The following is a 13852-nucleotide window of genomic DNA, read 5'->3' as shown; positions in this document are numbered from 1 at the left end:
GAAATATTTCACATAATTATGCCATGTATGCTAAAGGAGACTGTGATGATGAAATAAATTAAATGGTGGAATGAAGAAAATGAGAGAAAACGAGAGAATTCCGAGGAAGCCCACGTACTTGGTGTTTATCTATCACAGACTCCAATCTGCGTGAGCTGGGATGAAACTAGAGACCCCATTCACCAGAAGTGAACGCTCTACTACTGAGCTATCGCGACCCAACTGCTTCCAGGAATTCCACCAGAAACTTTAGATTGTGGCACGGTGGTAACACAGACTCACCATTTCTCACTGGACAATCGAAAACTTGAAACGCTAATTTAGTTTGTTTTCTAAACTGTACTACGGCTTCTCACTGAACAATCGAAAACTTGAAACGCTAATTTAGTTTGTTTTCTAAACTGTACTACGGCATTGTAACGTGAAATAAATAAAAGCTGTAAGTTCCAACAAAAGCTGAGTTTCTTTGTCGGAAAGAGTTAAAGGATTTGTTTCAGAAACAGAACCTTTTCTTACTGAATTTCTGACTGACACTCCTTTCAATCTGTTTCTTTACTATACTTTATCGGATGTGATAAAATGTGTGATGTAAAAGTTTATAAAACCAGAAGCTTTTAGTTGTTCGTGTTCATGTATACGAATTGATGTGGAAAATGAAGATAATCTTCCTACGAAAAACTGTAACATTGGTGTTGGTCACACATACTGTCTTTAAGAAATGCCAAGAAATAACGGATTTGGACACTGGATTTTCGCCAAAATTGCAGAAAGTGAGTACAGAATTTGTTCTTAACCTTTTGAGAAGTTACCTTTAAATTTTAAATTGACTATTGTTCTTACGTGTTTGGATCTTAATGTTTCTGCAGGATCTGATGTTGAAGTTAATTGCGTGAAGTCTTTTAGCTGAACTAGTTGAAAATAGTTTGTTAAATGGAGTATAGCCAGTTCAAAAAGTTTTGTTCAAATCCAACTACAAAACAATTATGAGCCAGTATTCTATTCGTAGAAGTAATCAGCGTTTCTATGATTTTTAGGTAAATTATTTGGATGTTTCAGAGCGCAATGATTTAAATCTAGGAAGAGGATTTTCAGACAGTGCGCAGTGTGTAACAGATAATTAAAATAAATAGCACGCAGACTTGTGTACGATACAGTAGTTTCTTCTGGTTACCTTGCGAAATTATGCATAAGAAAATCCATGGTTTATTATGCACGAAATGTCGTACTAATTTGCAGAAGCAACAAATCAATGATAAGAGAAAGAGAAAAAGAAACAAAAAGAAGCTAAAAACAGGAAAATAAAGATCGTTCGAAACGAACTTTAAGCTAAGAAGGCTAAAGTATGGAAGATATATAGACCTACCTAATATTGATGTGGAAATAAAGCGTTTAGAGAAGTAAAATGAATTACATAATACTATTGTTTTTTTCTGAAGATATGTTGTTAATATAGAGCAGTGAGTTTTATGTACTTACTTTTTCAGTGAATGTCTCACTGTAACTTTCTTTTCATATGTGACGAAACTTTCATAATGTGACTTACATCACAAATTAAAGTTAAAGGAAAACGTAATTTCTGTTAAGAAGGTGTTCTTTAGTTTCATAATAAAATATGTTATATTATTCATTGTTCTAGTTGAACAGGAGAAAAATGTATCGCTTATGTACCATCGTTGCCATGTTATTCTTGGTCTTGTTCTTCCATGAGAATGGGAAAGTCTGGCTAATCACAAATCAGGGAAAATTTCAAGAAATATTCTGGAACATCGAAAAGAGTCAGGGAATTCTTGACCATAGATTTTGTCGCCATCCTGCATATGAATAACATTTATTGTCTTACACGTACTAAACGGCGTGACAAACATCTTGCCATTTAAAGGCGGCGCTCCAAGTTCCCTTTAAATGCTGCTAGCAAATGAGAGGTCAGCGGTATTGCCACGTTTATTTTGTACACGTCTACGTCTATCCTCTGTCACCTGATCGCGCTCTAGTTCGTCTGCTTAGCAATAGCCACACTCCTTAGCACTCGGTAACGTCGCGTCAGAGGTTGCGTTTTATTCGTTTAGCTGAAATACCAAGACGTTTGTCACAGGCTTTAGTAAATTGGGAATGTGAACAAACGTGTTATCGTAAAGTTGTTTGTCTTGTCGAAGTTCAACATCATTGTTTCTCTCTCGCATTATACATTGACCTCATCTCGCTGTTTATCAAAAATGATTCACAAAACCATGTTTACGATTCTCCACATCGTTTTTCCGAAGTTTTGCAACCTGTGCGAAATTTCTTCAATCATCTGGTTGCAAAGCTGCAATCAATTGTCCTTTACTTTTCACACATCATATGTTTTACGTTACTTCTGCGGTGATATGACGCAGTTCGATCAGTAAAGCAAAAGTTACCGAATTGGACTTCTTTGTGCGTTCATTTAAAAAGTGATCATATCAATCACAGAACGGAGCCGTGCACAACATTGCAGGATACAAACTACCACCATCTGTACCCGTTCCAGCAAGAACCTTCAATAGAACAGATATGGTCGTGATATACACGTCACAACGCTGCACGTATACAAGTAAAGCAAAACTCATTACTTATCCTTGCATTTTGTGTCAGTTTCATTAATCGTCTGTTTCAAGTACCGTATCGGCATTCAGGTGTTGCAGGTAGGTAAAAGGAATTCTAAAACTTCAACTTGAATATTCGTGTGAGATGTTAGAACGCAGAACTTCACAGGTGTTATGTAAAAATTGTAACTTACCTACAGCCACTTCTTGATTATTGGTGAATGTTTAGTGGATTGCAATGCATAATCTTTGAAGAAGTTACAGTGTGCGTAATCTTTGAGACTTCACAACATTTTACCTTTCTTGATCGCTGAATATCTTGAAAGGAACTTGGTACCCCATGACTTTTGTCTTGAAAATGAGTGTTTATTGGTATTTTTTGTTTGGTTTTTCTTCGATTTCGAAATCGTAGTTTACGTAAGTTTAAGTTCTACGTACCTGTATATATTGGGAAAAGTGTACCACACAACCCTCCTTTTTACATAGAATAAATAAATAAATAAATAAATACATTAAAAAAATAAAAATAAAAAAATCACAGTTTAGTGTCTACTGCCAAATATATCAATACTTCTAAGTCATAGCTTGTAAATTGTGTGTGTGTGCTTTATATAATTTCCGCTTATTTCACTCGAACTTGATGGAGAACCTGATATGTAATAAATTAGTTATTTTTCCACCTCTGTGGAGCATCTATAAATTAATTAGGAAAATTATATTTTTTTTTTCTCTGAAACGACAATAAAATAAAGTAGATAAAAGTGATGTAATACTTCTGAAAGCATTTATTTGTGTAGATACTTTAATGAAAATCCTTTTCAGTTGATCTGTGATTATACATGTATCTTTAGCAGAATTCTTGGACCACGATGTCTCCACAACTGTCTTTTGGAAGCAAAACCAGTACCAGAAATGCAGTACCCTGTCTATCTTGTGGCCATGAGAAATTTGGTCATTACTACAACAGGTGTTTCGAAGGGCAGAAAGGTAAGTTCTCTCATTTAATGAAACTAATAATAACGAATACGTCTTCCAGTAGAATTGAATTAATATAAACATATGTTATATAGTCGTATGTTTCGACTTCTTTTTTCCTTGAAAGAAAGGATGAGAATCGATTAATTATTTTCTACATAATTTTCTGGGTAGTTGGGAGTTAATGTTATGATTTGAAATAACGTTAGAAAAGCAGTTTAAGTTTCAAATACGCTAAGTGTAAAAGTATCTGTTCAAATGCGCGCGTAGGCCTTAGTTGCCAAGTTTATGAAGTCATCGAAATGAATTTGTACGGAAATGGAGTGATTATTCTTACTAATTTCGCTTCATTGATTAAAATAACCTGAGTATTACTGAATTCCATCGGATGAATCACTTGCAGAAGTTTACTTAAATTCAGCGGTTTAGAACTGAGTACAGAATATGTGAATCTCAAGGCGAAAATTTGACAATATTTTGTTCTATCCATTGTTATAAGCGTTTAATTGTTGCAGAGGAAAGTTTTGACCAGATGGGCAAAATCTAAGGGACAGAATGGTAGAAGTATATATATTGTTTCTTTAGATGATGTGGTTTTAATGGATGACTTTAATTTGTTCATTGATTGGAGATCCTAACCTAATGTGGGAGTTGGTAAGTGTGGAAATGATAACTGGTTTTTAGATGCATTTATTTATAGTTAGTCCATACGTCAGTATAATATGTTCAACTCGCGCGGGGATAGTAATCTAGCTTATGTTGTCTCCTCTTTATCCCATATCTTCTCAAATTATTTTTTCGTGGTTTTTTGTTTAGTTTTTCTCTTTAATTAGTCTATTTAGAATCCAAGTAATATCAAGAAAGTGACAATTTATTTTTCTGACCGTTTACCTGGGCGCAGTAGACCGCCCAATAAATGAGGCAGGAATCACCGCAGGGTAGGTGACATGATGTAACATGCTCGGCTTCTAGTGAATTCTATAAATTCAACGGAGGCCAGCACACGGATTATAAATAGATATCGTGGGAAGTATAATACAAATTTTAAAGCAACAATTTTATTAACATGAAAAGTATATGCTTTTTTATACACGTTAAACAAGTAGTGAAAATGTAACGAAGAACAACAAGTAATATAAATATGCAATATCGAAATAGTAATTTAAATACGGTATCCTTTATATAATCTAAACCATTAATTTCGTGAAGACTCAAGACTAATAACAAGTTTAATAATTTTAAATGTGAGCACAAATGATTAGTTTGCATATGGCCTCGTGGCAGGTTAAATTTAGAAGGTTAATATAGACCAAATATATATTTCCATGAGACCTAAATATGCCGGGATGATACCTAAAGACTTCCTTTTCCATTTACACATAGTCTAAATAAAATTGAAGAATTACATTTTATATAGATTAAATCCGTTAAATAGAAGTATATTATTTATGTCTTTACTCCTTACCTGCGAAATCCAAAGTGAGGCAAATTCGTAACGGCCCGGCTTGGTTCTCGACCTGGTACCGAATTTGCCCACCAGATGGTAGCTCACTTCAGACATAGGCCTGTCAATTATAGACTATCTCTCCCTCTATGTAGTTTTCATCCTTTGCGCTCTTACAAATGTTCTTATACAAAATACATACAAAAATACATTTATTGGGACTATTACGTTACATAATATATCCTACCCCTCTCTCTATATAGGAAACTAACCTTACTACAAAAGGAATAGTCCACAATAAATGGAATATGAATTGTTGACCAAGAATAAATTCTCTACTTACAGTTTTCCAGAATCTTATAATAAACTACTCTCTTACATATTACATCTTATTGCCATGCCTGCTTTACAAGGTATTAGGAGGATATGGTATACTTCTCTCTGCAAAGAAAAAAATAATAAACCCACAGAAAATATCTAACAATGATTACAAGGTAACATATACATATTAAGATTCATTATTGTTATCAACATAAGGTTTAATATGATTTATGTGTCTCTTAATGATAACACTAGGTTGATCACATTTTCTTAACCAAAGGGTGTTTAACGTAGGTTTATTAATGACCTCAAATGGCCCATAAAATAAGGGGGATAATTTAGGTGTATAATGTTTAAGTAATGAAGCCTTTTGAAACTTCCTAGCCAATACTTTCTGACCTTCCGAATAATTACAAGGTTCTCTATTTTTATTATAACATTTCTCCTTTCTACGCCATGCTTTATCAATGTTGATGATGACTCTCCTCAACCTTTCTTCTTTATCCGGCGCCTTAGTTAACTCGTCGAAATCTATTTCCCACAACACATCCAGAGGTGTATAAAGTTTTCTCCCAAGAAACAATTCGGATGGCTCGTATCCCGTACTCTCACTCCTACTGATGTTTAAGGTGAATTGGATTCTATCCAACAGTTCAGCCCAATTATTTTGATGTTCATTACAATAAACACGGAGCATGTTTTTAAGCACTCTGTTCACTCTTTCACAAAGGTTACTGCTAGGATTGTACGGAGCTGTACTCACATCCTGGATACCTAAACTAAAGAGAAATTGCTTCATATGATGACTACAAAACACTTGAGCACGATCATGAATGATTTTCTGAGGTTGTCCAACTAACATGAACAACTTCATTAAATGTTTGCATATAACCTTGGAATTCAGGGAACGCAGAGGTTGAAGCATGACGAACCGTGATGCTGCGTCCGTAATGACGAGAATATGACGATAAGGTCCAGAATTTGGAAGCTGGCCAACAGTGTCTAAATACCAACTGTTGTTTGGCGTAGTAACTTTCCTACTGTAGTAAACTCCTTGTTTTTTCCTGTTGGTGTCCTTGCAGAGTTGACATCGCTGACATCCTTTAACGTATTCTCTGACGTCACGGTATAAGGTCTTCCAGGTACATCTTGAGGCTATTTTCGCTATCGTCTTGGAATATCCAGCGTGAAATCCACCCATCTCATCACAGTGAAAATATTTCATGATAGGATACACCATTTCCTTAGGGATGACTATCCTCCAACCATGGTTTCTTCTGCCTCGGGTCTTCTTCATTAAGATTCCGTCCTTAAGACAGAATTCATCCGCCCTTTGACCTCGCCGCACTTCTTGGATAATATTCCGTACTTCAGGATCTTCCATTTGATGTTCTTTTAACGGTTTGCTAAACAAGGGTGAACTCCAAAAATTGGCGAAACTAAGGTTGACTGGTTTCCCTTCGAATTCTTCAATTTCATTAACTGAAGGATCATTAGTATAGAATTCCACACCATTGTTCGTGCGCGAAATAAAATCAGATAGAAAATTCTGCTTACTGCGGAGATAAACAACCTTGAAGGAATATTTAGATAGTTTTTCAATTAAGGTACCATACTTACGTTGACGCTTATGATTCCGTAACAACCACGTGACTGATGAATTATCACAAAAAACAGTAAAGGGTTTTATAAGATACATTTCAAATTTTTCAATAGCTAAAAGAAGAGAACGTAGTTCAAGTTCGTATATGCTTTTAGACCAATCTACTGATGAAATATTCTTAGAGAAAAATGATACGGGTCTAAGAAGGCCGTCATCATCATATTGAGAAAGTATAGCTGAATGTTTCTTGTAAGTACTATCTACATGAATAACGAAGGATTTATTCATGTCTGGTAATTGTAATACAGCATGTTCAACAAATGCTTGCTTAATATTATTATAGGCTTCATCTTCCCTCTCACCCCAGTGAAATTTAATTTTATTGGATCTTAAACGGTGTAGAGGTTCCATGATTTCTGCATAATCTTTCACGTATTTTCGGAAATAATTAAAATACCCACAAATACGATTTACTCCTTTTTTATTTTTGGGCCTAGGTAATTTAAGAATTGTGTCAATCCTATCCGGATCAATTCTAGTTTCTCCCGCTTCAAATTCATAACCTAGGAATTTGATTTTAGTTTGGAAAAGTTGAGTTTTCCTTTTTGAAACTGTAATTCCCCATTTTCGAAAACGTTCAAGAATTTCCTCTAATACCCTTTTGTATGTTTCAATATCTGAGGCATGAATAAGAAAATCATCTTGAAAAATTTCAAGATTTTTACCTACTAAGTCCCCAAAGATTTTATACATGAAACTGGTAAGAACATATGGGCTCAAACGAAATCCCATTGGGAGAACTAAATGTTCTAGTAAACGGTTAGGTGTACAAAACGTAGTATATTTTCTACTACTCTCAGAGATAGGGAATTGATAGAAACTTTGCTTTATATCTAATCTTCCGAAGATGGTATCCTTTCCTAAATTCGCTATAGTAGCTTCTACATGCGGGGATGGATAACTGTTAACCCTTACTTTCTTATTGATTTCAGAGTATGCTATAACAAGTCTAGGAGTACCGTCCTTATTGTGAACTAAAAAGCACGGAGACGAATAAGGAGAGAAATCGACCTCACGAACCACTCCCTTGTCGATAAGCTGATTTATATAATTATCAAGAGCTTTAAGTTTAGGGCCTGTAATTTGATATGGGGGGAGACGTACTGGAGTTTCATCCTCCATTTCTATTTCATAAGTGAACCCCTTTATTGTCCCTAGTTGTTCAGTGATGACGTCACTGTATCTCTCACAAAGATTTTCAACATAACATGGTAAATCTGGGTATTGTTCTACAAGTTTAACTGAAAGAGAGGAAGTATTATCAAAATTACAATTGTCAGAATCACATTCATCATATATGTCATTAAAGCTATTTGATTTATTATGATAATAAACGAGGTATTCACTACCTGGTTTCTTTGTTGTGGCCTGGTCCTCCGGTCCACCGGAATCTGCTGCCAGAAAGGAACAGTGCTGTTTCTGCTGGGCACCTTGTTTATTTGTTTTTGGTTTCCAGTGTCCTTCCCGAACGATCCTTTGTCCATTGCGCCTCTCTCTAGAGTGACTCCGGACCGCATCGGAGACGCTGGAATGAGATATAGGACGAGTAGTTTCCATTGGAGACAAATAATCCCTCCAAAATAGAGGAACAGTAAGATTCTTCTGTTCAATTATAAATTGTTTGGCACTCAATTTGATATCAGCTTTCCATTTTAAAAGAAAGTTATTTCCTAACAGCAAATCAAAATGTGGAGAGTTTATGATGTAAAACGTTTCACTGAAATCACAACCTTGAATTGAAAATTTAATTTCTGTGTTTTCATGAAGTTCAACCAAATGACCATCAACAGAGGTAGTCACTAATTCTGCTGAAGTAGGTTTTATAGGAACACGACACATAATTTGGCGTACATATTTTCTGCTTATCAAATTGATACTAGAAGCTGTGTCCAATAAACAAGAGTTTGTGATGCCCGCAATTAGCACAATAATATATAATATTTGTTTATCACGCTGCATATTAATTGGTGTTTTTGAAGGTGGCACTGATGTACGCATAGTTTTTCCACTAACACAGAACCGCTGAGTATGTCCATAGCCAGCACATTTATAGCATCTAATAAGATTACGTTTTTCAATTTGCAAGCCAGAAACTTGTTTTTGAATTTTAGAATGATTTTGTGATTCTTCAAAAATGTTCGGTATATTTATAGCAGGTGGCATTGTTTTAAGTGACATATAATCTCTTTGATATTTAACAAAATGATCGTAAGTTTGCGCTATGGTCAACAATTCAGAAACTGAAGATGGTATGGCTTCCCCAAAACAATTTTGATATATTTCTGGTAAAACCAGACTGGTTACAATATTACAAAATATTTGTTCAGTGTATGTCATACCCAGAACATTGGCAACACTGATTTTCTCTTGGAAAAATGTTCCAAGTTCTTCCCCATTGTTCATTAATCGGTAGAAGAATTTTCGTACATATTGTGTACGACCTACTGTGGATATATATTTACATAGCAAATTAGTACAAATTTCCTCCCAATCATTACAACGTGTAAGGAAGGAATGAAAGGTTCTGTTAAATTCACCCCTAGTTTGGGTTAAACTTGCTACCAAAATAGCTTCCTGTTCTAAGTCATACCTCCTTATAAGCTCATCTAACCTAACCAGAAAGATGAAGCAAGAATGGCTATCTGTGCCATCAACTATAGGTAATGACTTAATTTGCTGTTCCAATGAACGGAAAACACTTTGTCCTAGCAATTTATCAAAGTTGCATTGAATAGCAGGACGTGCCATATTTGGCTGCATTAAATTCATCTGTGCCAATGAAGACGGCATTCTACTATCATTATTCATGTACTGTTTACACTGCGTTTCATTTTCATTCCTATAGGACACAGTTCGTTCATTTTTCATGAACTGATCCTGTCTACCCTGTACATTGGGAGTACCTTTATTATTGTGTTTTGAAAAATAAATGTTACGCTGATGTATATCTGTGCCTTGTCCAAGATTATTTTGGCCTACAGACTGTACGTTCACACCGCGTCGCATCGGAACCTTAGTCCAAGATACCTTTGATTGGCCGACATAAGGTTTACCTGCACCACTAATATTGCCACAACGTGGACATGGGTACCTAATTGTCTGTGAAAAATGTTCACTATTAAAGGGCTCACACGGAGCTTGTACATTTTGTTCAGAACAGTATTGTTCTCTAAATGAGTGTGCATTGAATTCTGCACCATATAACCCGCTGGTTCTGTATGCAGTGTGTTCAGCACGAAATGGCTCCCGTGAACCTCGTGCATTCAACTCAACATTAAGTGGTTCTCTAAAACCCTGGGCGTTTGGGTAACCCAAACCAACTTCATTTTCAGTTTCAATAGTTTGATTAAATTCACCTTTATCACTTTCATTACTCTCAGTTAAATCTTCATTATCAGAGAAAGAAATTAAATTATGTTCACTCATGTTTTACACTTAATAAAATCTCTAAGGTGCTCACAACTTTCAATGATTTTTTTTTTTTTTTTTTTTCCCACACGATATCTCATCAAGAAGACAGCTGTAATTTTTATGCTTGCCCACTTGATGGACTTTGGATTTCGCAGCCTTAAAAATTATGTAACATGCTCGGCTTCTAGTGAATTCTATAAATTCAACGGAGGCCAGCACACGGATTATAAATAGATATCGTGGGAAGTATAATACAAATTTTAAAGCAACAATTTTATTAACATGAAAAGTATATGCTTTTTTATACACGTTAAACAAGTAGTGAAAATGTAACGAAGAACAACAAGTAATATAAATATGCAATATCGAAATAGTAATTTAAATACGGTATCCTTTATATAATCTAAACCATTAATTTCGTGAAGACTCAAGACTAATAACAAGTTTAATAATTTTAAATGTGAGCACAAATGATTAGTTTGCATATGGCCTCGTGGCAGGTTAAATTTAGAAGGTTAATATAGACCAAATATATATTTCCATGAGACCTAAATATGCCGGGATGATACCTAAAGACTTCCTTTTCCATTTACACATAGTCTAAATAAAATTGAAGAATTACATTTTATATAGATTAAATCCGTTAAATAGAAGTATATTATTTATGTCTTTACTCCTTACCTGCGAAATCCAAAGTGAGGCAAATTCGTAACGGCCCGGCTTGGTTCTCGACCTGGTACCGAATTTGCCCACCAGATGGTAGCTCACTTCAGACATAGGCCTGTCAATTATAGACTATCTCTCCCTCTATGTAGTTTTCATCCTTTGCGCTCTTACAAATGTTCTTATACAAAATACATACAAAAATACATTTATTGGGACTATTACGTTACAATGAAAAGTGCCAGTGAAGGGTAATTGCACCTTTAGTATATACTTAGAAGCAAAGATAGAGAGTGAATTAAAATGTTTTGTTTTATTTAGCACTTTATGTCTTATATTTTATAAACCGGAGTAAAAAATAAATATTAATGAAATATAATTCAGAGATAAAACCAATCGGAAAACAACCATTAGGAAGACTTAGGCGAGATGAGAGAACAATATTAAGATGGATCTCGCAGAAATAGGAATACAAAGTAGAAACTGGATCCAGTTGGCTAAGGATAGAAGTCAGTGGAGAGCTTTAGTGAACGCGGCATTGAAGCTCCGGGTTCCATAGCCCATAGAGTTAGTTAATTCAGAGATAAAAACCTATATATATATATATATATATATATATATATATATATATATATATATATATATATATATATACGAGTTGTAAAATCATTGAAAATAGACACCACTAAATCAAATAAGTAATTTCTACATTATAAGTAGACACATGCATCACAATTCGTAAACTCTATCAATCTTTAGGAGTGAAAGTTTATGAAACGATTAGCATGAAGTCAGACATTACACTTTACACATACTTTTGTATTGTTTTTATGACAAATCTCCACATCTCTTTTGTGTTGCACTTGCTCCTACTAGATGCCCGTTCTTGTCTAGCCGAACACAATCAGGAATACGTTTCTTCGTTGTCTTCTGGGTTCTTCCTAGAGGTAGTAGTTGTGTTTACATTTCCATATATGATTGGACGACTGTTCTTATAAATGACAAAAAAGTCCATGCTGTTGCTCTGCCTTCCACTAAGTTAACTTGTACAAATGATATGCGTCACACATGGATGCATTGAGAGGATACATTAGAAGTTGTCAGTACCATTTCTTCATACGAATGTGGACTCTGTATACAGCAATATTTTCATCTAACCTGTCAACACCCCCCATAAAAACATTGTATTCTGCAATGCATACTGCTTGATCTATATAAATTGTCTCTTTTAGTGCTTGATGCCAGCGCTTTTCTTTCCCTAATGGAGATACACTTACTTATTTAAAGCAGCAGTAACAACACTATTATCTGTGGAACTTACAATTGTTACACCTGATACTACATCTGTTACGTGATCATATGACCCACGCAGCATCTTCTTCATTTCTTGTACTTGTTTCAGAGGCTCCTTTTCAACCCTATTAACTCCAACTCCAGTTCCAGTTCCAGTTCCATCATGTCCTTTCCTAGCAAGTTCTTCTAACAACCGCATAAAGATGAAAAAAATATGCATGTATACACTATAGCCTTTAACTGCTGAAAGTCTTTCCAGTAGGTTCAAAACGACTGAACCTCCTACTCCAACCTCAGGATTTGTTTCCTGTAGATGCCCCTTGGTATGGTTCTGCAATAGTAAGATATCCGAAACGTGTACACATAGCCAAAATTTTGAATCCAGATCGGATGGATTTACTGTGTAGATGTTTGCTTCCGTGATGTCCGAAGTAAGGGACCATAGACTCATCAACACTAACGTAAGGATCTTGAGGAAAATATTTCACCCATCATTGACGAATTTTACTGAATTTGTCATTTTGTCGCAAACATTAATATAGCGCAAAAATTCACCAAATCTATTCCTGGACATGGGTTGAGCCACATCAGGATCTGTCTCCTTATCCCAATACATTCGATATCGTGAATATCGACAGTACCCACTCAACAATAGAATTGAATTGCATTTCGTTGTGGGTAATATCTAAAATTTTGCCATCTTTTTGGAGGGTGTAAAGCTTAGAGAAAGTAACGAAAAGAGAAATGACATCTTCATGAAAAACAACTTAAAAAGTTCAACAGGAGATAAGTCCTGTTCAAGATTATTATAGATCTTTTCCGACGTATGGTGAGCTTTAGGAGGGATGTCGACATTTTTCCAATGCCTAGATGGAATTTTTAGTTTTTTCTGTGGGTGTTCCGAACAATTAACATTACTTGCCACTTCTTCATTTTCGAGTTCTAATTCCATTCCTCGTCTCCCTTCATCAATTCCGTCTGCTATGATCCTCCTGATTTGAATCTCGGCCTCTGCACCTAGCTGACTACCTGAAATATTGTTAATATTAGCAGTCTCACTTCTTCATTCCCACTATCTTCATCGCGTAATTGAGGGTTTACGGGAGGAATTAAATATGTAGTAGCATCGTCTCCTTCAAGGATTGCAGCGATTTCAACAGTCAAGCTACAAGTAGAAAGAAAAATAGGTACACCATAAATACATTCTCGTATAATAAAGTATTATGGATCAATACATAAATAGAAATAAGGTGAGAATTGAGCTTCAAGAAACTGTATAGACATGACGAAATACATCGTCGAAAATTAAAGCTACAAGCATAGTTTTCTGATAGAAAAAAGCAGTTCGATAGAAGAGTCTTTGTGCAAAGTTTGCGGATCGAAACCAAACGCAAACAAGAAGTAATTATAACAGGTATGTCGATTACCTTGAACTAAAATACAAAATTTGCTTTCCGTTGATTCAGACACTACTGAATGAGACCCACAGATCTATAAAATACATTTCAATATCATATC

At 35.2% G+C, this 13852-nt stretch overlaps 1 protein-coding gene across 4 annotated transcripts in view; it reads left to right on the top strand.

Annotated features, from left to right (window-relative positions):
- Positions 1-13852, top strand: part of LOC145664449 (DNA topoisomerase 2-binding protein 1-A-like) — a 1008895-nt gene that overhangs the window by 152579 nt on the left and 842464 nt on the right. For 3 of the 4 annotated variants that reach the window (XM_081731135.1, XM_081731137.1, XM_081731134.1), the window contains exon 4: positions 3416-3551. In XM_081731135.1, coding sequence (XP_081587261.1) covers positions 3416-3551 — 136 coding nt within the window. The remainder of the gene's footprint in view (positions 1-3415; positions 3552-13852) is intronic. The other variant, XM_081731136.1, reaches the window with a different exon arrangement.

Source organism: Thermobia domestica, chromosome 11 (assembly GCF_964235325.1).
Source record: "Thermobia domestica chromosome 11, izTheDome1.hap1.1, whole genome shotgun sequence".
Lineage (NCBI taxonomy): Eukaryota > Metazoa > Arthropoda > Insecta > Zygentoma > Lepismatidae > Thermobia > Thermobia domestica.
This window is presented reverse-complemented; position numbering and strand designations above follow the sequence as displayed.